The sequence below is a fragment of the Mesocricetus auratus genome, unplaced genomic scaffold, assembly GCF_017639785.1.
Source record: "Mesocricetus auratus isolate SY011 unplaced genomic scaffold, BCM_Maur_2.0 Super-Scaffold_100004, whole genome shotgun sequence".
NCBI lineage: Eukaryota > Metazoa > Chordata > Mammalia > Rodentia > Cricetidae > Mesocricetus > Mesocricetus auratus.
The window spans coordinates 1,808,603-1,831,424 of NW_024429189.1; the positions used below are offsets into that span (position 1 = coordinate 1,808,603).

At 54.2% G+C, this 22,822-nt stretch overlaps 2 protein-coding genes across 6 annotated transcripts; one reads left to right on the top strand and one right to left on the bottom strand.

The window, feature by feature from the left end:
• The first annotated feature begins 3,335 nt into the window (after window positions 1-3,335).
• Zdhhc12 (zinc finger DHHC-type palmitoyltransferase 12) lies at window positions 3,336-6,308 on the top strand. 2 transcript variants are annotated; one of them, XM_021236182.2, is made up of 5 exons: window positions 3,336-3,499; window positions 4,583-4,719; window positions 5,067-5,144; window positions 5,459-5,622; window positions 5,707-6,308. In XM_021236182.2, the coding sequence occupies exons 1-5, from the start codon at window positions 3,400-3,402 to the stop codon at window positions 6,026-6,028; spliced, it is 801 nt and encodes a 266-aa protein (XP_021091841.1). In that variant the 5' UTR covers window positions 3,336-3,399; the 3' UTR covers window positions 6,029-6,308. The 2 variants fall into 2 exon arrangements, with proteins under 2 accessions (XP_021091841.1, XP_005085536.1); XM_005085479.4 differs by having other exon boundaries at window positions 3,338-3,499; window positions 5,456-5,622.
• On the bottom strand, window positions 6,248-19,723 carry Pkn3 (protein kinase N3). 4 transcript variants are annotated; one of them, XM_021236181.2, is made up of 22 exons: window positions 19,580-19,722; window positions 17,666-17,894; window positions 17,314-17,459; window positions 16,704-16,815; window positions 16,507-16,634; window positions 16,141-16,324; window positions 14,261-14,407; window positions 14,074-14,183; window positions 13,819-13,962; window positions 12,790-12,865; window positions 12,548-12,710; window positions 12,123-12,222; window positions 11,960-12,027; window positions 10,872-10,935; window positions 10,630-10,721; window positions 9,647-9,823; window positions 8,467-8,529; window positions 8,271-8,347; window positions 7,220-7,362; window positions 7,036-7,143; window positions 6,825-6,905; window positions 6,248-6,732 (listed from the first exon to the last, which is right to left on the bottom strand). In XM_021236181.2, the coding sequence occupies exons 1-22, from the start codon at window positions 19,604-19,606 to the stop codon at window positions 6,520-6,522; spliced, it is 2,652 nt and encodes an 883-aa protein (XP_021091840.1). In that variant the 5' UTR covers window positions 19,607-19,722; the 3' UTR covers window positions 6,248-6,519. The 4 variants fall into 4 exon arrangements, with proteins under 4 accessions (XP_021091840.1, XP_005085537.1, XP_021091837.1 ...); XM_005085480.4 differs by lacking the exon at window positions 19,580-19,722 and adding an exon at window positions 18,649-19,556; XM_021236178.2 differs by having other exon boundaries at window positions 16,507-16,815; window positions 19,580-19,723.
• Window positions 19,724-22,822: the final 3,099 nt, after the last annotated feature.

Genomic DNA, 22,822 nt, shown 5'->3' on the forward strand with positions numbered 1-22,822 from the left:
ATAAGGACCATGAAGGTGTGGGCGGGAGGACAGAGCCAAACAGCTGGGACACACCTGAAATGACCAGACTGGCCCTACCTGCACAGCCCTGCGTCTCCTCTCGGCTGCTGTGACTTCTAGGAGTCCTGCTCTAACGGGCTCAGGAATGACAGTCGCCACTTGCCAGATGCTCTCCAGACTACGCAGAAGGTGGAGGCAGGAGTGCAGGAACACAGTTCCGGGAGCTGGCCTGCTCACCTAACCCTTCTCAGTGGAGCAGAGGCCCTTCCCCTCAACCCTCAGCAGAGCCCGCACCAGGCTCCTCCCCGGGTGAGTGCCCTCTATCGCTGGCAGCCCACAAATGATGGATTGCCCTCGACTCTGAGTGGGTCAGCCAAGTCCAGGAGGGATGAGGAGTGGCTGTCTGGGCCTGCGGATTCCTCCATCTGTGCATACCCGGTGTTGGGTTTTCCTGTGTGTGCATTCAGCATTCTCATAGTCCTTGGGACAATCCACACACAGTTCATGGACTCCAAAGGTGAGTGCCTTCTTACCTCAGGTCACACAGAAAAGGAGGGAGCACAGCTTCTGGAGCACTGCTTCCTGCTCACCCATTACAGTGCCTGCCTACTCCCATAGGATTGTGAACACCATGTCAGCACTATGCAGAGGCTCAGCACACAGCTCAGAATGAGTATCCAGGGCTCTCTTTGGTCATTTTAGCCACTTCGTGGGAGTGTATGCTACTTGTCTGTGGTGCCCACGGTGGCCAGGGGAAGACAGCAGCTCACAGCTATGCGGCATGGATGCTGAGAGCCAAACTTCTTAAAGAGCAGTGAGCATTGATCCCTCAGCCATCACTCCAGGCTGCCCATTCAAGGCTCTTAGTAAAAGCTTACTGCAGGGCTGGAGAGATGGCTCAGCAATTAACAGCACTGGCTGCTCTTCAGATGGTCCTGAGTTCAATTCCCAACAACCACAGGGTGGCTCACAACCATCTGTAATGAGATCTGGTGCCCTCTTCTGGTCTACAGGCAGAACACTGTAAACATATTAAATAAATAATGTTTTTTTTTTTTTTTTTGGTTTTCAAGACAGGGTTTCTCTGTGGCTTTGGAACCTGTCTCTTGTAGACCAGGCGGGTCTCAAACTCACAGAGATCCGCCTGCCTCCGCCTCCCGAGTGCTGGGATTAAAGGCATGCGCCACCAACGCCCGGCCCACCACTTTTTTTTTGTTTGTTTGTTTGTTTTTTGTTTTTTTGTTTTTTGTTTTTCGAGACAGGGTTTCTCTGTGGCTTTGGAGGCTGTCCTGGAACTAGCTCTTGTAGACCAGGCTGGCCTCAAACTCACAGAGATCTGCCTGCCTCTGCCTCCCACCACTTTTTTTAAAGACAGCATCTCTCAATGTACTTCTGGCCTACCTGAAATTGTGTAGACTGGGCTGCCTCTGGCTAATGTTGAGAGTAAAGGCATGTACTAACATACCCTGTTGCATTGTGGCTCTTGCAAAGAGTGCATTGGGTTCCAGCACTCATATAATGCTTATAATCATCTGTGACTCCAGTTGCAGAGGTTCTGACACCCTCTTGTGACCTCTGCAGACACCAAGCATGGACATGGTGCACAGACATACATCCCAGTAAAACATTCACACACATAAAATAATAATAACCAGATCTAAGCCTGATGGCCTGATTTCAGTCCCTGAAACCCACATGGCAGAAGGAGAGGACCAATAGGTAGGATTATCTTCTTTCCAACCCTGCACCATGACATCCATGTATGCTTGGTGAGTGTACATGCACACACAAATAAGTGGTGGGGGTGTGCTGTTTGTTCTTTTTTTTAACCCCTGAGACAGAGCCTCACTGCAGCCTTGTAGACCAGGGCTGGCCATCAAATGCCTGTCTCTGTCCCAAACACTGGAATTAAAGGTGTGTGCCTCTGTCTCAGTGCTGGGATTAAAGATGTCAGCAGCCCACCCTTCCCCAAAATTTCTTTTTTGGTTTTCTGAGACAGGCTTTCTCTGTGTAGCCTTGGCTGTCCTGGAACCCTTTTTAAGAGATCCACCTGCTTCCTGAGTACTGGGGTTAGAGGGGTGCACCATCACTCTCTGGCTTCCAAACCCTTTTTGAGACAATCTTTCATATCATACAAGTTGGCTTTGAATTCCTTCCCCCATATAAAGGGGAGAATGGCCTTGAACTTCTGGTTTTCCTGCCTCTTTATCTCCTGTATGTTGAGACTGCAGCATGCCTCATCTTATTCTTTTTTCTTTTTAATTTATTTATTATGAATACAACACCCTGCTTCCATGTACACATCAGAAGAGGGCACTAGATCTCATTACAGATGGTTGTGAGCCACCATGTGGTTGCTGGGAATTGAACTCAGGACCTCTGGAAGAGCAGTCAGTGCTCTTAACCTCTGAGCCATCTCTCCAGCCCATCTTATTCTTTTTATACCATACTGTGAATTGAATCCAGGGTTTAATGAATGCTAGACAAGCACTCTATCAATTGTGCTAATACCCACCCCCTATTTAGTAATACCATCAGATGGTTCTGATTAGTCCTAACCACACACACACACACACACACACACACACACAGGAGTGAGGGACAATCCAGAAACATGCTGGCTTTGGGAAGTTAGTTCCCTTACAAAAAAGAGGAATGTTTAGTTGACCAAAACAAATCACCAATAGCATGAATACTGGGGATGGGGCTGGAGGGGAGCAATCGGCGAATGGGAAGGTCCTAGGGACACAAGAAAAGAAAGTCCGGCTGTCTTAGAGGCGGGTACTATCGCCAGCCCCATCGAGAGGCAGTAAGTAGATTAGCAAAGTTAAGTGACTTGCCTCGAAAGGCAAGTGCTGTGTCTCTGACTCCAAGCCGGGCCATGCGTGTCCAGAATCCGCACCAGAACCCTCTTTCCCATCATCCGTTTGCAATATCCGAAAACGAAAAGAAGGCAGATGTGTCATCAAGGCGCACCCTTGTGCAAGCCACGCCGATCGCCCCTTGGAGCAAACACCGCGTGGTCTCCGGAAATCACAGATGGCACCTGTGTCTTGTAGGGGGAAACCAAAGACAGACACGTACGCGCATGCGGGGAGGGGGGAGACAGGTTAGGGGGCGCTTTCGAGGCTCCGCCTCCCGGCCTTTGCAAAGTTACCTGGCCCACGGGGGGCGGAGTTAGGGAGTTACGGTCTGTGCGCGCGCCGGCCCCGCCTTCGGCCTCCTCTGGCACCTGTTGGCCTGAGGGGCCGCAGCTGCCACCCAATAAAAGCCTCCCTGCGCCGCCATGGCCCCGCCCCCAATGCGGAGTCACCAATCCCCGCGTTGCCGCAGCCCTCTGCTCCGCGGCTCCTCCTTCCGCGCGCTTCTTCCGGGTGGGCTGGAGCAGGGGCCAAGGCCATGGCTCTCAGGGCGCTGCTCAGCCCTGGGGTGCTGGTGCGGACTGGGCACACCGTGCTGACCTGGGGAATCACGCTGGTGCTCTTCCTGCACGACACCGGTGAGCCGGACACCGCGCAACCCCGAGCCCACCCGATCCCTCATGGTTCCCCTCGAGTGGGTCCCACCCGGTCTCCCTTATCCTCAGATACATTGAGATTCACCCCCATTTCCGCGAGTTCCTCAAGCGTCTTTCTCACCTGTCGGTCCAGGAGCCATCCACTCTCTGTCTGACACCCAAGTTGGTCCCTAGTTAATCCCGAGATTTTCCTGTCGCCGACGTATACCATCCAAAGACCACCGGTGACCATCAAATCCGAGGACCGATTATAGGTTCCATCTCCCCTGATCCTGGGCTCCACCCCAGCCTTCCCAGAAATTGCTTCCCAACCTCTCCCTGATAAAATTAAGATATCGACTGAAGCAGGGCCGTGGTGGCGCACACCTTTAATCCCAGCACTCGGGACGCAGAGGCAGGCGGATCTCTGTGAGTTCCAGGAGAGCCTGGTCTACAGAGCAAGTTCCAGGACAACAGCCAGGGCTATGCCGAGAAACCCCGTCTCGAAAAACCAGGGGGGAGGGGAGAGGAGGGGAGAGAGAGAAGACTGGTTTTCTGCTCAACTCCCCAAATCCTAGAAGACGACTAACTGCCCAAAAGAACAGCAGAGCAGGTCTCCATCTTCCCTCGGCAGCATCTGACATCCTTTATTTCCTTCGGCAACACCCCCCCCCCCCCCCGCACAGGGTTTCCCCACCCAAATCTACAGCCCCCACCACTGAGACTCGGCCTGTATCCTCGGGCTCCCCACCAGGAATCAGCAGCTCCCCCACACCAACACCTTTGCTGCCCTCTTTCAACCAAGGGTACTAGAGCTGTCCACACACGTTCTCTCACTTCTCAGCTCTCCCACCTTCCCAGAATCCTCATTCACTGCCATGGCCTTAAACACGCTGGGGCCTTCCCAGCCTGGGCTCCGAAGGCCGCGTCTGGGCCTCCTGGTTCCCCCTGTTTGAGGGCTGACTCTTCCCACGGGAACCTTCCCTCTCCCACATTCATCAGGTAGTCCCTCCCCTCCAGCTACCCCTCCCTTGCCCTCCCTCCCCTCCTTCCCCTGCCGGCCTCACTGTCCTCTGGCCTCTGCAGAGCTTCGCCAATGGGAAGAGCAAGGGGAGCTGTCCCTGCCCCTCACCTTCCTGCTCCTGGTCCTGGGCTCCCTGCTGCTCTATCTGGCTGTGTCGCTCATGGACCCGGGCTATGTGACAGCTCAGCCCCAGTCTCAGGTAACCAGGGACCCTGAAGTCCACACCCCTCTTTGGGCCAACAGGGAAATGAGGCCTCTGTGAAGTTCTGAGCAGCTTACGTCGTGGGGCGCCCTAGTGAGGTCTCTTTCCTACCCTATGATTTTGCTCCTGCAATGAGGAAATCACCAAGGCCCAAGTGAGGGCAAGTGCCTTGCAGAGGCCACCAAGCGTCTAGTGTCCCCACTGTGTACTTACCTCCCCTCTACATGGGACGGCCTCAGGTCCCGCTCATCCAGAACCAAGTAACCCCTAAGAGAGATGCCCCAGTGCCGTCTGCCTCCCAAGGGGACCCCTCCCCCATCTTATACCCTTTGTTTCACTTTCAGGAGGAGCCTAAGGAGGAACAGGCAGCTATGGTACCTCAGGCTATCCCACTTCGGCGGTGCAGATACTGCCTGGTGCTGGTGGGTGATGCTCACACACTCTTGTGGGAGGAACTGCCTGGTGCTGGTGGGTGATGCGTGATCACACACTCTTGTGGGAGGAACTGCCTGGCTCTGTTGGGTGACGCTCACACACTCTTGTGGGAGGAACTGCCTGGCTCTGTTGGGTGACGCTCACACACTCTTGTGGGAGGAACTGGGACCCTAACACCTGGGCCTGCCTCTCCTCCAGGAAGGCCTCCCAAATTTAGGAGCTGACTGAGGGCCTTCAGCCCTCTCAGAATGCCCTGGGGGAGCCAGCACCGAGCCTGGACTCCCCTCTGTGCCCACAGCAGCCCCTGCGAGCCCGACACTGTCGCGACTGCCGCCGCTGTGTTCGCCGCTATGACCACCACTGTCCCTGGATGGAGAACTGTGTGGGTGAGCGCAACCACCCACTCTTCGTGGCCTATCTGGCGCTGCAGCTGGTGGTTCTCCTGTGGGGCCTGTATCTGGCATGGTAGGTGCACCGGAGAGTGTGGACAGAACACAGGCAGAGCCAGGATGCCCTCACTCCCCCAGCTCCTCCCTCTCTGTCCTCCAGGTCCGGCCTCCGGTTCTTCCAGCCCTGGGGGCTGTGGCTACGGTCCACGGGGCTCCTGTTTACCACCTTCCTGCTGCTTTCTTTCTTCTCGTTGGTGGTCGGCCTGCTCCTAGCCTCGCACCTCTACCTGGTGGCCAGCAACACTACTACCTGGGAGTTCATATCCTCACACCGAATTGCCTACCTCCGCCAGCGCGCCAGCAACCCCTTTGACCGAGGTCTGACTCGAAACCTGGCCCACTTCTTCTGTGGGTGGCCCTCTGGGCCCTGGGAGACCCTCTGGGCTGAAGAAGAGGAGGAAGGCAGTAGCCAGGCTGTCTAGGGTGGCTGAAGAGAAGGTGCCATTGTGCCTAAAATCCGGAGGCTGTGCCCCCAGAGACCAGCCTCGTCAGCCTGAGCTCTTTACTCCTCCTCAGAGCTCTCAGCCCTCAGCAGAGCAGCAGACAGAACCACCCCCACCCAAACAAGGAAAGGATGTAAGTTGGGGGAGGGGGACTTGACACAAAGAGAACCCACACTCCACCATGAGCCCTGGCCTGGCTACCTCGAATGTATAGTTTTATTAATTTAATACTCTATAAAGGCAAGTATTAAAAGGTAAACCGTCGTGTTGTGAGGCCTTCCAGATCAGGGCATTTGCCAGAAAGCAGAAGGGTTAGAGACACAGCTCACCCACTAACAATGAGGAAAGTCTCCAGCAGCAGCCCCACTACCTGGAACCCCACACGTTCATTAAATACTTTGGCTCTGGGCACATGGACAGTGGAGAGTTCTTACAGTCTGACAGAGGGAGGCAGGGGGGCCAGGAGAACCTCAGGACTCCAGAAACTGCTGAGACACAAAGTCAAAGTCCCGGAAGGCAGCCTGTTGGCGGGCAGTGAGGGAACTTTGGGGTGCCAGCGGGGTCAGGATTGGAGGCAGGCTGGTGAACTCCCCCTCGAAGTAGCGAAGGTCTGCAGGGCCACAGAGAGTAGGCACAAAGGGGGGCCGGACAGCGCGGGCAAGCAAGGCCTGCCAGTTGGTGGTCTGAGAACAAGGGCGGAGGGGTTTGAGAAGGGGACAGCAGACCCAGGGTCACCTCCCACCTCTCCAGGCAATGGGGACTGCTGGCTACTTACGCTGAAGAATGGCTGAACCTTGATCTCTTCTGCATCCTGCTCTCCTGCTCCTAGTCGCTTCTCTGGGCACTTCTGGAGGAGCTGGCAGGACAGGGCAGGTGTGAACTCAGGGCACGCCACTCCAGGTGCCGGCTGCCCCACAGATACCCTACTTAAGCTGTGCCCCAAGGTGGTGTCAGGGAGCGCGCAAGCCCTGGACCTTAGGACTCACCTTCTGAATGAGCTCAAGCCCCTGAACTGACAGGAAGCGGGGGTACGGTACATCTGCATTGACGATGCAGTCGAACACCTCCTCCTCTGTGTCTCCCGGGAACGGGCACTGGGAAGATGGGGACTCAGCAGGCTCTGTGGGCTACCCCGCCGTCCCCACCCCAGAGACCCACTCTAGGACTTACCTCACCCACGAGCATCTCATAGAGCAGCACACCCAGCCCCCACCAGTCCACAGCCCGAGTGTAAGCCTCCTGAGTCAGAACTTCGGGGGCCAGGAACTCTGGGGTGCCACAGAAGGTGCTCGTCCGGTCCCCAAAGCCAATCCCTGCAAACCAACATCCACACCAATGCCTGCTTAAGTGTGGCTCACTCAATACAGCCTCTGTGCTTATAAGGAGATGGCTCAGTGGGTAAGATAGGACCCACGTTTGATTCCCAGCACCCGCGTGGTGGCTTGCAGCTGCCTGTAACTCCAGTTTCAGGGTCCCCGAAGCCCTCATACAGTCTCCATAGGCATGAGGCATGCATCTGGTACACATACATGCATGCAAAAATACCCAAACATAAAAATGGGGGGTTCTTTTTTTAATTAATATTTTTCCAGCCTGATCAGTTTCCCCTCCCATTCCATGGCTGGCTGGTATACATGGAAGGCCTGTACTTTTCTGAAGGAGAGGGAGAGGGAGTGGGGGCAGGGAGGAGGGTTGGGGAGAGGAGCACACAAACTTGCTAAAAACAAAAAAATTTAAAAATCGGGGTTGCAGAGATGGCTCAGTGGTTAAGAGCACTGGCTGCTCTTCCAGAGGACCCAGGTTCAATTCCCAGCACCCACATGGCAGCTCACAACTGTCTGAACTCCAGTTCCAGTGGATCTGATACCTTCACATCAATGCACATAAAGTTAAATAAATTATTTTAAAAAAATTAAAAATCACCAGTTAGTGGTGGTACAGGGTTGGTTCAGTTCAAGACCAGCCTGGTCTACAAAGTGAGTTCCAGGACAACCAAGGCTGATATATAGAGAAACTTTGTCTTCAAAAAAAAAAAAAAATCAAGGCCCGAGATGGAGGTGTGACTCAATGGTAAAGCACTTGACTGGCATATGTGAGACTATGGGTCAAACCCCAGCAATGCCACCGGGCCAGCAGGTGGGGAGCCTGGGTACCCATGAGTGGGGGTATTTCCAGCTGGCCTCGGCAAGGCAAGCACATGTGATTCCAGGACAGGGCCCACCTTCCTTGCATAGTCCAAAGTCCGCAATCTTCAGGAAGCCCTGGGCATCCAGCAACAGGTTATCCAGTTTCAGATCCCTGACGGCAGAGTGGTGCAGGTCAAAGAGGCCGCGAGGGGCTGAGGCCCAGGGCACAACACAGCACAAGAGAAGGACCACGGCCCACCCGGGCCCACCCTAGCATCTCAGGCAGGCTACCTGTAGATGATCCTCTTCTCGTGTAGAAACTGCAGCCCCAGGACCACGCAGGCCAGGTAGAAGCTGAGGGGTGGTACGGGGAGAATTCGGGTCAGGCACTGGGAGGCACCAGAAGCACCTAGCCAGATCAGGCGTGGCTGAGACTGGACAAACATACGGTGCCTGGGCTGGATGGGCCCAAAGTCCTCCCAAGATTGCCATATGTTAATGACCTATCCTTCCTGGGCTCAACTATGGCAAGGCCACCGGCTCTAGTGGGTCAGACCTGTAATTCCTGATACTTATGAGGCAGAGGAATGGGAAGTCTGAGGCCAACCTGGAACGCAGAGGGCTGGGGATGTCGCTCCCTGGTAGAGCACTTGCCTGGTTAAGCAAAGCCCTGGGGTCAGGGAATCTCCCCGGCAGCCTGTGGGGTAACCATCATGACTTACGCCAATCAGGGTCTGAATGGCTAGAAAGATACCCCAGAGCCGGGCGTCGGTGGCGCACGCCTTTAATCCCAGCACTCGGGAGGCAGAGGCAGGCGGATCTCTGTGAGTTCGAGACCAGCCTGGACTACCAAGTGAGTTCCAGGACAGCCTCCAAAGCCACAGAGAAACCATGTCTCGAAAAACCAAAAAAAATAAATAAAAAATAAAAGATACCCCAGAACTTAAGAGGGAGTACTACTTTTGAAGACACCCCAGTTTGGTTCCTAGAATCAGGTTCCTGTATTAGGTGCTCACAACTGCCTGTCACTCCAGGAGATCTGGCACTCTCTTCTGGTCTCCAAGGGCTCCTGCGCTCATGTGCAATGGCTACGCACAGCGACACACATGTACAATCAAATGAGGACCGGAGACCTGACCCAGAGTCAGACACTAGGATCAGAGTCGATGTGCTGAGTCAAGACTGCTCTAGCCAGAGCAGGCACCGGAGCTTGGTAGGCAGCTCCAGCTGCCATCCCAAGCTGGGCGGTTTGCAAGCATGTCTCTTATCCCCCCCTGCAATAGTTTTATAAAATCGTGAGGCAGAGGCAGGTGTATCTCTGAGTTCCAGGCCAGCCTGGTCTACAGAGATACGCAAATGGAATCACCATATGCTGTAAGAGTTCCACCAAAACTCCTTCAACCCTGTGCTATTTGTCTTCTGGATACCCCCTACCCCAAGGGAGCAAGTGCTAGGTAACTGGGGAACCCACCAGGCCTGGGGCTCAGGAAAGACATCCTCGTGGATCTGCATCATAAGGTCCCCTCCAGGCAAAAACTCAGTGACAAAGCAGGCGTGGCTGGAGGTCTGGAAGCAGGCAAGGAGGGATAGCAGGAAGGGGTGTCCTGTGCGACCCACAGCCTCCAGGATCCGCTTCTCACAGTACAGGCTGCAAGGGAGGATGGGATGTATGGGATAGAACCTTTGTGGGCTACACCCTGACACCACACAGCACCTCTGGCTGGATGGGTACCTACAAACTAGACATGTGTGGTGGCGCACACCTTTAATTCCAACACTCAGGAGGCAGAGGCAGAGGCAGAGGCAGGTGGATCTCTGAGTTCCAGGCCAGCCTGGTCTACAGAGCTAGTTCTAGGACAGCCAGGGCTACACAGAGAAACCCTGTCTTTAAAAAAAAAAAGGGGGGCTGGAGAGGTGGCTCAGCGGTTAAGAGCACTGGCTACTTGTCCAAAGGACCTGGGTTCAATTCCCAGCACCCACATGGCAGCTCACAACTGTCTGTAACTCCTGTTCCAGGGGATCCAACACCCTCACACAGACATATATGCAAGCAAAACATCAATGTACATAAAATACAAATAATTTTTTAAAAAAACAATACTGCCGGGCGGTGGTGGTGCACGCTTTTAATCCCAGCACTTGGGAGGCAGAGGCAAGTGGATCTCTGTGAGTTCGAGACCAAGCCTGGTCTACTCAGCGAATACCTGGACAGGCTCCAAAACAATACAGAGAAATCCTGTCTCGAAAAAAACAAAAAACAAACAAAAAATAATAATACTGCAAAACTACTGCAGTCCTATTTACAGAAGAACAACCCAGAGTGCTAAAAATATGTGAGACCTTTCCCAGTGCCAAAAAGAGAACCGGGCCCCTGGGATCTTGAGCTGCCTTCTAGAACCCAGGCCAGCCACCCATGGGTTCCTCCAGGGTCACATACTGCTCAGTTACACACACCTGTCAATCTCGTCCCGGCCCAGCACTTCCTGCTTCTTCAATGCCTTGACAGCATAGTATTTTCCTGTTCCTTTATACTGGACCAGGAGGACCTAGAAACCAGAAAGAGTTGGGCTCCAGACGGGCAGGAGAGAGAGCCTTCACCTCCCCACCCAGCACCCCCACACCCCAGCATCTCCTAGCTAATGTGCTGAGGCTCATCCACCCGCTAACTCCGCCACATCATCCTCAACCCACACTACCTTCCCAAAGTGTCCCCTGCCCAGCACAGCCAAGCATCGGAAGTCCTGAAGTCGGGGGAGTTTCCTGCAAGAGAGAAAGGGCACAAGGGACTGAACAGGACCAAGATCAGGCTTTCCTGCTCTGGAATTTAAAAACTGCATTCGGTACATAAGGAAGGCACTGAGCAAGCCAGTTTGTGTACCCAAGGAGCCAGGGAGTGAGGTGTCAAAAAACATGTACAACGAGTAAGTGGTGGTGCACACTTCTAATCTCAGCACTCAGACCACAGGCAAGAGAATCACAAGGTCACGGTCAGCCTGGGCTACACAGTAAACTCTCCTTTAAAAAGAGTAAGTTGCCAGACGTTGGTGGAGCATGCCTTTAGTCCCAGCACTCGGGAGGCAGAGACAGGTGGATCTCTGGGAGTTTGATACCAGCATGGTCTACAAGAGCTAGTTCCAGGACAGGCTCCAAAGCCACAGAGAAACTCTGTCTCGAAAAACAAATAAACCAAAATAAAATAAAATAAAAAGAGTAAGTCTCAGGCAGGTGAAATGACTTAAGTTCCATGCCCAGGACCCACTTTAGAAAAGTCAGGCATCCCCCCCCTAAAAAAAAGAGCTAGGTGGTGGTGGCGCACACCCTTACACACAGTACTCAGAAGGCAGAGTGAGTTCAAGGCTAACCTGGTCTACAGAGTTAGTTTCAGGACAGCCAAAGCTGTTACACAAAGAAACCCTGTCTCAGAAAACAAAAACCAGGGCTGGAGGGATAGCTCAGCCGTTAAAGGCTAGGCTCACAACCAAAAATATAAGAAAACAAAACCAAACAAAAAGAAAAAAAGAAGAAAATCCAGGCACAGTGGCTGGTTCACATCTGAAACTCCATCCCGGCACTCCTAAGGTGACATAGGTAGCGGGGACAAAGAAGTTCAAGTACATGGCCAGCAGGTGCAGTGGCCCTGCCTCAGAAACCGAGTGGACAGAGAGGACTGTCTCCCAGAGAGCTGTGCTCCACCTTCCCCAAGGTCCATGTGCGGTGCAGGCGCACACAGGCACAGATCTTTAAAAAACGAAAGGTCTCTTAATGATTGCAAGCCAGTGAGTACCTGGTAGGCGAGGCCGCCTGGGTGGGCACTACTCCAGTTCTAGGGTCCATGTGGGGGCGTTTGGTACACTGTGGGGACAGAGGGGTTCAGGACAGGGCCGGCATGCTGGTCCTCCTTCCCTCCCGCCAGCCTCTGGGTCTGCCCCACCTCCAGAATCCCTTACAGGAGTGTCTGGGACTGGTTCTTGGGGCAGATAGAGACGAGGGGGCTTGGGTGGAGGCTTCGTGTCTTCTCCCGAGAGGGTCTTCATGAACAAAAAATTACTATAAGAAGAAGGAGATGTCTAAGCCTGGACTAATGGAGGTGGGGTATCACAGCCATGGGAAAGAACAGAGAGGATCAGAGGGTGAGCCAGGATCAGAACACAAGACATGCGTGGAGGATCAGAACACAAGACATGCACGGAGGATCAGAACAGAACACAAGACATGCGTGGAAGATCGAACACAAGACATGTATGGAGGATCAGAACACAAGACATTCGTGGAGGATCAGAACAGAACACAAGACATGCGTGGAGGATCAGAACACAAGACATGCATGGAGGGACAGAAACCGCCGAGAAGCAGTCTGTGCCAGGCAGCTCACCTGGGGGAAGCAGAATTGGAGGTCCCACAGGCTGCAGCTGGGGGGCAGCCTTTAGGGGGACTGACTGTGCTTGGTGAGCTACAGGGGGGCAGCAGGCTCATGACCAGGCGTCCCCAGGCTGCCATGCTGAGATTCATCTGGGAAGCCCTCAGGAAGTCCTGACCTAGATGAGGCAGACGGGGCTCAGTCCCGCCACCCCAATGCCAGCCCAGCTGTCTTCCCACAGTCCCCACCCTCCAAACCTCTACGCTTGGAGAAAATGCGTCTCTGTCTCTGCAGCCGCGGCCTCCTTTCAATGACAGGGTCACAGAAGGTTACCTAAAGGGACATGAACCGAGCTGAAGACCTGGACTGGTCATCTCCCACCCTGCCGGCTGGGCCCCAAGAGCCCGCTCTCAGCCTCGACCAATGGAGACAACCTAGTTAGCTTTGAACTGTCAACATGACACAGCCAGAATCATCTGAGAGGGGCTGCCTTGGCCACTTGGCTTGTGGGCTCGTACTGGGGGCTTGTCTTGTTTGTTAATAGAGACAGGAGGTTCTAGCCCACTGTGGACGGCACCCTCCCAGGGCAGTACTGGGCTATATAAGAAAGCCAGCCAAGCACAAGCTTGTGAGGGAGGCAGAGAGCAAGTCAGCACGCAGGGTTCCTCCATGGCTTCCGCTTTGAGTTTCTGCTTAAGTTACTGCCCTGACTTCCTTTATGATAGGCTGTGAATATGTATGTTGAAATAAACCCTTCCCTCCCATAAGTTGCTTTTGGACAGTGTTTTACCACAGAATGACACCAGCATGAGAGGCAAAACTCAAAGGACTCGGAGATGACTACACATCCTCACTGGTGCCAGTGGGGAAACTGAGGCCCAAGCAGAGGCACTTACTCAAGGTGACATACGAAGCAGGGTAGAGACATGAGCCTCTCTGTGGCCCCGTTTGTGGAAGTGTCTCCATCCTTCAATGCCCACACATATGTGGGATGCCAGCCTTTACATATGCACATATATATATGCAGGTGGGGGCTGATAGGGCTGTCTGCCTTCTCCCCTTATTCTTTGAGACAGGGTCTCTCTCTGAACCCGGAACTCAGCTAGACTGGCTGGCCCACAGGCCTTGGAAGGCCAACCGTCTCGGTAGAGGCATCCCGAAGCTACAGACAAGTGCCACCACACCTAGTTTTTATACAGCAAGCCCACTTCATCAACTGAGCCATCTCCCCAGCCAAAGTGTCAGTCCTAAAGACCCTCCGCTAGAGGTCAGAGGTCAGTGGGAACCTGGGCAAAGAGCCTTCCTTGCGGCACCAGGCTGAGAGAAAGCTGGTGACAGGCATTGTCCAGGAAGTCCTCAAGCTTCAGGAAGGCCACGCCGCACAGCTGCCGCCAGTCCCGCCAGTGAACCCCGATCTCCAGCTCACGGGCCTGTACGGGCAACAGCAGGCAAAGGAACGGGGTTTGGCAGCAGCCCCCTCCTGGGTGGCCTCCCTCCCTGCAGCCCACAGTTGACCCTGACCAAACAAAGGGCAGCCTTACTCGGTCCAAGGAGATGATAAAAGCCTGGTCCCAGGACTTCTCAGCCACCTGTCCCCATCCTGTCTGGCCCACAACCCGATTGTCAACTTTCAGGACAGCCAGTACCTCACCTGCAGTGCCAAGTTTGGGGTTCAGAGCATGTCCAGACAGGGACCCCCACCACCTTCCATAGCTTCCCCTTACGCACTGGCCAGCTCTCCTCCACCACGCTGCTGCCTGGATCTGGTTCGGAGCCAGCCCTCAGAGGGGCTGCCTGCCAGCACAGCCACGGGAGATCGTCCAGGCACAGCAATGAGCAGTTGCTCGCAGCCCAGGAGGCGGACCTGCAGGGTCCCTGGTTGGGAGTCGGGAGGGCACTTTGTCAAAAACCACCACCAATGGGCCATGGGACCCCAGAGGCACACCACTTGCTCTAGGAGGGCTAGAGTTGGGATCAGCTGACCCTGTCCACTGACTTGGTAGCCACCCCTCATCTTCAGAAGCCTTCCTGGCTCTCCCTCCTGGGTGCCTGTGTAGTGACAGGGCCTCCCCCTGTGGAGCTGTGTGGAAGCCCAGGTCGGGTAAGCTGCTGCCCTAAGCACCATGACCTCAAGTTCCCCGGGGGCCTGGGACCACGAGCAGCTCCAGGGCTGAACAGTGAGGGTGAGTCCCGAATAGGAACAAAACATGTCTTGTCTGAGATCACTGAGAGTTCTGTCTCAGAGGGCAGCAGAAACAGGAACCCAGGAGCTCCTGGGGACATAAAATGAGTCTGGGAAGACCTTTGGTAAGCTAGGCCTGGAGGTAATACCTGGGAAGCTTACAGATCCCAAGGGTGATACCCAGGCAGGGTACTCGTCTTAGGAGATGGAGGTCAACCACAAACTAGGATATGGGGTTTTGGGTTTTGTTTTTAGACAGAATCTCATTAGCCCAAGTTGGCCTCAAACTCACTATGTAGCTAAAGATGCCATTGAAGTTCCCGAGGGTTTGGGCTATAGGTGTGTGCTGCCATCCCTAGTTTATATGGTGCTGAGAACCGAACCCAGGGCCTCCTGCACACTGGGCAGGAGCTCTACCAACTGCCTCCCCAGGGCCACATCCTTGTCTCAGGCTCTTTGCTTCTACACAAGCTGTCTCCCGTCTTCCTCGGCTTGTGACGTGACCATAAGCACTCTCACGAGACCTCCAAGCTCAGGCTCCACCTCTTCTAGGGAACCCCGATGACCCGGCCCACACAGAGCAGAGCCCTGCCAGCCAACCCCACCCACTGTTCCCTGCAGCAGGCACCAGCTAGGCGATGCCTTGCAACTCAGATGATTTGGTGACAGTCAGTCAGCTACTGTTACAAGGAAACAGACCTCAGCTCAGGCTATGGAAGACCTTTCTGGCCAGGCAGCGGCATACATCCTTAATCCCAACACTTGGGAGGCAGAGGCAGGCAGATCTCTGGGCTCAAGGCCAGCCTGGTCTACATAGTGAATTCTAGGACAGCCAAGGCTACACAGAGAAACCCTGTCTGGAAACAAACAAACAAAAAACAAGAAAAACCAGAAAGGAAGGAAAGAAGGGAGAGAGGAAGGGAGGGAAGGAGGGAGGGAGGGAGGGAGGAAGGGAGGGAGGAAGAAAAGAAAAAAGAAAGAAAGAACTTTGCGATATCCATGCTGCCCTGGCCTGACTCCAAGGCTAACTACCGCTACCCCCTACTTTCAGTCAGTTGTTGGCCAAACCCTGACTGTGCTCAGTGCTGAAGGATCACAAGTTAATTGGATTTACAAGGCAACCCATGAATCAGTGCTGTCGGTGTTTTTATCCTTTGTTTGTTTGTTTACTTTGAGACAGGGTCTCACTATGTAACTGTGGCTGGCCTGGAACTCACAGAGATCTGCCTGCCTTTTCCCGCCTGCTGAGAGGTCTGGAGTTAAAGCCGTGACCACCATGACCACCTACTACTACCTCTGCTACAAACGGATAAACTGAGAACCAGAATTGGACTATCAGACCCAAGGTCACGCAGCAGGCCTGAACTTTTTCCCCAGAGTCCTCCAGGGTCCTCTCCAAGAGGTAAGGGCCCTCCTGTCTACCTACCTGTCAGGGCGATGGGTTTCACAAGTGTCCTCGAAGGCTGGGGCTTCCCAAGCATGGCCATCCTCAGCTCTCGGGTCACCCTGCTGCGCAGTGGATGGGTGGGTGGTAGCCTCTCCAGTAGCAATTCCAGGGCCAGTCGGAGGAGGTCCAGCTTCTGGGAGGATTCCTGGAGCTGAGCCTGGGCCTACAAAGGAGACACACGCAGAGACAGACGTGAGGTGAGGTGTGAGGGGGACAGATTATGCCTCGTGGTTCTTCCCTGACAGCCTACACAGGCAGCGAGCCCTTGGTGCCAGGCCGCACTGTAGAGCAGGCAGAGAGAAGCAGAGCTGTAGGAATAGCAGTAGGCCAGGGGCACAGCCTGACCTCAGCCAGCGCCTTGCGGTCCTGCATTTTCTGGCCACCAAGCAGCTTCACCACATTCTTGGCGCCTGCAGCCACAGCAGCCTCGATTCGAAGTCGGTGCTGCAGCTCCTCCGCTAGCAAGTCAGGGCCTGCGGGGAGGAGGTGAGCCCTTAGCCCTGGCCACCGGGTGCCACCCTCCCTGCCTTGGGAGGCCTCACCTGTCTCTGGAGACCCGCTGGCCTCCAGGCTGCTTATCTTCATTCGGAGCAGGGTTACCTTCAGTTGACTGTCCTTCAACATCTGCTGGGCAGCTGCCAGGAGCTTCCTTTCCTGCAGGGATGTGACACCTGCCCCATCAGATCAGGGCTATGGCTGACCACCAGGGCCTGGAGTTGAGCTCTCCCTGCTATACCAAGGATGAACCTCCCACAAGGAAACCCGCCACAGACAAGGCTCCCTATTCAGCTAGGTAACGGGGTAGGGGCTACAGGGTGAGTGGAGCCTGACTCCCATCAGGCTGACAAGCTAAGCGTTACAACCCCCTGTCAGACGGAGCATGCAGGATAGAATGCTGAGAGTCGGAGCCTGGCATCTGGGTGCATATGCAGCTAGGCTGCAGTCGGGCCTTCACGATAGAGTGGATGGGAACCTTGTTTCACCCGCCCAGCCAGGATTTAGGGCTGCACTTCCATCATTAGACATAGGGTTGGGGCTGGGTAGCATTCCCCCACTGGCACAGGGCCTGGCCCTGCCCTCCTAATGCCGGAGAGCTAGATCTCTCCCATCAGATCAGAAGGCCCATGCCTCCAGCCAGATGCCAGCACTCACCTTGGGGGTACCGCTGGCACACGTGTGAATCATGTTCTCAGCCCCCTGCTTCACCTTCAGCTCCACCTGAAGCTGCCTCTGCAAAACCTCCAAGTGCCGAGCCCTTGACTGCTCTGCCCGCGGCCAGGGTCCTGAGGCCACCAGCTCTGCAGAGAGAAGGTAGGGGGTGCATGACCCTGCCACCAGGGTGCAGGCTGCTGTAAAGGGCTCTCTCTCCCCTTCCTTCCTGGCCAGGCAGCACCATGGATGATATATACAGGGAGGTCAGGTGGTCTTGCCCAGTGGTCAATGCAAGGATCAGGGTGTCCGTGAGTCTGCCATTCCCTGGGGTTTCTTCAGAGCCCTCACTCACCAGCTGAGGCTGGCAGCAGAACTCGGGCATGCAGCTCCTGCAGCTCGCCATGCAGCTGCTCCAGGCGGCGGTTGGAGGCCCTCAGCAGCTGCTGCACATGGCCCAGGTGGCGGCGGTCTGTGGCCACACGCCGCATGTTCTCCATGCCCTCCTTGATCTTCAGTTCCTTCTGGATAGCTCGACGGATCATCTCTTTCTCGTCTTCAGGAGACTTCTGGCCAGTCCCAGGCTGCAAAGGGCAGAGAAGTCATAGCCCACCCCCTTCCAAGGGGGAACAGACACAGTGGGCAGAGCTCTGGGGAGTCTTAGAACTCTACGGTGTCTAGCTCTTCCTTCAGAGAAGAGAGAGGCATGGATCAGGTTCCCGAGATGCTTTCTGGGTCCTGAATTCTAGACCAAAGAGTTTAACAAGTGAAACTCTCTTGGCCTCTGCAGCAATCAGTCTTTCGTGGTACTGGGGAAAGAACCCAGAGCCTGGAACACGCTAAGCAAAGAGCTTTGCCGCGAATTCACAAGCTTAGTTCTCATCCCCATTTTATACAGGAGCAAAGAACAAAGAGAGGCCAAGCAGCTTGTTCACAGAGGCAACACAGAGGGGTGGCCACTGTGTACTGGGGGACAGTGACCCCACTCTCTCCCAGCCACACTGCTTTCTTTTAGGTCTGAGAACCAGGTGCAATCTGGGAGGAAAATACAGGCAAGGAATTTACTCAAGGTCACATGCAGGACCAAAGACACCAAAACTTGTCTCTTCTGCCTTAGACCGCGTGGCGGACAGATGATGAAGCAGAGGTGCCAAGAGGGAGCTGAGGAGGTCGGGACTGCTCAGCGCAGGCAGGAAGTAAAAGAGCCCCTGGGCTGTCCACCAGGTTAGAGGCAGGGGGAGCCACCCTCTCAGAGGCTGACCTCAGTCCAGGGCAGCCCCTGCTGACCCCCCTCGCGTCCCAAGGATCATGGCAGCCACCGTATTTTATCCCTCTTACCTCTCTGCGTTCCATCTCCTGAGCCCCATGAAAGAATGGCTCCTCAGTTCAGGGTCCCCCAACCCCCCAATTCCAGGCCTCAGCTAGGCTGGCTAGCTCTGCCTTAGCTGTCAGAGGGCAGGGCCAGGGCGAGGCTCAGGAAATCCTTTGACCGCCCCAGGCAAGAAGGCCAGAGCCAAAGGCCAGAGCAAACAAAGCTGTCCCAGAGCTGGGGGCCTGCTGGCCACCAGGGTCCTGAGTCACCCCGCTGCTGCCGCCGCAGGGCGGAGGCTCACAGGAAATAGGAAAATGTGTACAAGCTACTGCTCAAAAGGCCAAGGGGGATCTCTGGAAGAAGGGTACTGGGAGAGGGTGCAGGCTGCCTGAGCCATTGATGTACCCATATCTACCATACCTCACCCACACATCATGTTTTCACTTGGTAGGACACTCTCTCCCCTCTTAAGTGACACATCTAACCCGAGCCCCTCCACATTGTGGGCCCCTCGGAGGACCCAAGGGTTCCCTGCGTATTGCTGGGCCAGGTGCCTCTGGTGGCTAGAAAGTGGTCTTGCCTGTGGGTGTGGTGTGTTGGGGACAACGCCCACCGAGAGCTCAGTCCCACCCTCCCCAACGCTCGCACAGTCTACTCCCCCCAGACTCCTCTTGGAGGGCTGGTACCCCAACCTCTGCGCTCCTGCCAAATTCCCACCCGTCTGCAAGTCTCCAGAAGACTGATTTTTAAGGAACTTGAGACCCAGCCTCAAGGAACATTCCAGTTTCGGGCATGCTGCCGAGCTGGATCTCCGACACTCTGGGGACCAGAGCGTCTTATCCCAGGGCACAGGTTCTGGCCCGCGCAGCGGTCACCAGCAGAGAAACCAGAGCAGGGTGGACCCCAGCGTCGGGTGCCCTGAGCTGCACACGCGGCGGCTGCGCGCGCTCCGTTCACCTGGAGCGTCGGCCCATTCTGTTCCATGGCGCCGCGCCGGCCAGTCCTCTCCTTCACTACGGTTCCGGAAGCCCGGGCCTCTGCGCCGGACTTTCAAACTTGAAACTTCCCGGGAAGCGGCGCGGGACACGCGGGATCGGGCGCCCCCTCCCGAGACCCGCGCGCCCGGCAGGTGTGGGGAGCAGCGCCCCCTCCCGGCTGCGAGAGAGCAGCGCCCAGGACTCGAGTTGAGCTCCGCGAATCCCGGGTCCCCTTCCTGCTTCAGTGGCTCATGCTCTGCACCAGGGCTGATCTTCCTAGAGACGGAAGGCGTGTGTGTGTGTGTGTGTGTGTGTGTGTGTGTGTGTGTGTGTGTGTGTGTGTGTTGCGGAGTAAACCTTGATCCAAATTATGGGTGTGTGTGTGTGTGTTGCGGAGTAAACCTTGATCCAAATTATAAGATAGAAACCACCTCTGGCTCGTTGTGAAATGAGTTTGCTGACTCAGCCGGAGCCCATGTTCTGACTTTACCATAGGAAGTCCATAGGGGCTGGGGAGGGAGTTCAAAAAAGTGCTGCAAAGCAAGCTCAAGGATTCGATCAATCTCCAGAATCTGCGTAGTTTTTTAAAGGGGGGGGGCGCAGAGGAGCTGGGAGTAGTGGCAGACGCCTTTAATCCCAGCACTCGGGAGGCAGAGGCAGGCAGATCTCTGAGTTCGAGGCTGGGCTGGACCGATAGCCTCCAAAACAATACAGAGAAACCCTGTCTCATTTAAAAAAAAAAAAAGCCGGGCGTTGGTGGTACACGCCTTTAATCCCAGCACTCGGGAGGCAGAGGCAGGCGGATCTCTGTGAGTTCGAGGCCAGCCTGGTCTACAAGAGCTAGTTCCGTTCCAGGACAGCCTCCAAAGTCACAGAGAAACCCTGTCTCCAAAACAAACAAACAAACAAACAAACAAACATAAAAGTCTAAAAAAGCCGGGCGTTGGTGGCGCACGCCTTTAATCCCAGCACTCGGGAGGCAGAGGCAGGCGGATCTCTGTAAATTCGAGACCAGCCTAGACTACCAAGCGAGTTCCAGGACAGCCTCCAAAGCCACACAGAAACCCTGTCTCGAAAAACCAAAAAAAAATAAATAAATAAAATAAAAATCTAAAAAAGGTGGGGGCAGGAGAGAATTCCCAGCTGGGTGGGTTTTGCCTGGAGCACAGCGAGTTAGTTGAATGTTTACCCAAGAGATGGGATGGGGGTGGGAGAGCGGTGAAGACACTGTGCATGGCGGAGAGGGCCAGATTGGACTGGTTGACGTTGTCCAAACATACTATACCCAAGCCTTTAATGTTGGCACTTGAGACGCAGAGGCAGGTAGATGTTTGTGAGTTTGAGGCCAGACTGGTCTACAGGTGTGTTCCAGGACAGCCAGAAATACACAGGGAAACCCTATCTTGAAAAAAAAAAAAAACCAACAACATAAAAAAAAATGCGCGTCACAACACCCAGGCTACTTTCATTTTGTTGTTTTTATTTTTTGAGGCAAGGCTACTCTCTGTAGATGTGTGTCTCCTGAGTCTGGGATTAAAGGCGTGTGCCACCACCACCCAGCGCTAGGATTTCTTTATGTGCACCATTTGGATATCTGGTATCTTTGGAGGTCAGAGTCATCAGATCTCCTGGAACTGGAGTCTTGAACCACCACGGGGGTGGAGATGGGGGTGTTGCTGGGAATCAAATCCTTAGTCCTTTTCAGGAGTAGCAAGTGCTGTAAATCACTGACCCATTTCTGCAAGCCCCCAATTCATTCATTTTTCTTTTGAGGCAGAGTTTCTCTGTAGCTTTGGTGTCTATACTCCAACTCGCTCTGTATAGACCATGCTGGCCTTGAACTCACAGAGATTTGCCTGCTTCTGCCTCCCGAGTGCTGGGATTAAAGAACCACTTCATTACTTTTGAGACAGAATCCCTTGCTGCCCAGGCTGGCTGAATTTACGGACTCAGTATGGAGAAGCCCTGAACTAATCTTCCTGTGTTGGATTACAGGTGTGTGCCACTGAGCCAAGATATCATTTTGTCTTTTGTTTGTTTTTACAGGGTTACTCCATGTAGCCCTTGCTTACCTGGACTGGCCTGGAACTCAGAGATTCTCCTGCCTCTGCCTCCCAAGTGCTGGGATTAAAGACGTGCAATGCCACCACCACCATTTGACTGGGCCAGGGTCTTTTTTTGTTTTTGTTTTTCGAGACAGGGTCTCCCTGTGGCTTTGGAGGCTGTCCTGGAACTCGCTCGGTAGACCAGGCTGGTCTCGAACTCACAGAGATCTGCCTGCCTCTGCCTCCCGAGTGCTGGGATTAAAGGCGTGTGCCACCAACAGACTGAGCCAGGGTCTTAATATACAATCCTGGTATTAAATGGTACTATACATGGTTCCATCCTCCATTTAAACAAACCTTGGGTTACAAATAAAGGATTGCAGTTTATTAATCAGACTAGCAAATTTCTCGTGGAGTTGCCCAGTGTTACAGTTCACTGGTTGAGAGGGTGTGGTGGCACATGCCTGTACTTCCAGCACTCAGGTGGCTCTTTTGAGCCTCCGTTAAAAAAAAAAAAATGAAAAAAGGAGAATGCTACTCCTAAAAGCAAGCAAATAATCTGATTCAGAACACTCCTTTGGACCAGTGGTTCCCTGTGTAAAGGGGTTTGGCTGCCAGTAATAAAGACCCTGAACCCAGATGGTGCAGAGAACCAATTTACACCAGCAGTCCTTTGACCCTCATGCACGAACAAAATCTTTTATTCACTTTGTTGTTTTGTTTTCAGACAGGGCTTCTGTGTGTGGTTCTGACTGTACTGGAACTTGCTCTGTAGACCAGGCCTGCCCCTGGAGTACTAGGATTACAGGTATGAGTCTCCACTGCCTGACTTTTTTTTTTTGTTTTTACGAGACAGGGTTTCTCTGTATTGTTTTGGAGGCTATCGGTCCAGCCTGGCCTCGAACTTACAGAGATCTGCCTGCCTCTGCCTCCCGAGTGCTGGAATTAAAGGCGTGCGCCACCAACGCCCGGCTTTTTATTCACTTTTTAAAAAATAGTGTGTAATACACAAGCCTTTAACCCCAGTACTAGGGAGGCAGAGAGATCTCTAAATTTGAGACCAGTTTGGTCAGAGTTCCAAGACATTGCTAATTAAGTGCCTGTAATTAGCACTGAGAGGACAAAGCTAATAAAAAATTAATCAGAAATGCATAGTAAACACCATCTCAAAAAGAGCC

Excerpts from the sequence above, each read along its gene's own strand:
- Pkn3 (XM_021236178.2), bottom strand. The coding sequence starts at position 19,606 with ATGGAACAGAATGGGCCGACGCTCCAG. Across the intron at positions 7,144-7,219 it reads ATGAGATGCTCGTGGGTGAG|TGCCCGTTCCCGGGAGACAC; the intron begins GTAAGTCCTAGA and ends CCATCTTCCCAG. Across the intron at positions 6,733-6,824 it reads AGGTTCAGCCATTCTTCAGC|ACCACCAACTGGCAGGCCTT; the intron begins GTAAGTAGCCAG and ends CCTTGTTCTCAG.
- Zdhhc12 (XM_005085479.4), top strand. The coding sequence starts at position 3,400 with ATGGCTCTCAGGGCGCTGCTCAGCCCTGGGGTGCTGGTGCGGACTGGG. Across the intron at positions 5,145-5,455 it reads GCAGATACTGCCTGGTGCTG|CAGCCCCTGCGAGCCCGACA; the intron begins GTGGGTGATGCT and ends CTGTGCCCACAG. Across the intron at positions 5,623-5,706 it reads TGGGGCCTGTATCTGGCATG|GTCCGGCCTCCGGTTCTTCC; the intron begins GTAGGTGCACCG and ends TCTGTCCTCCAG.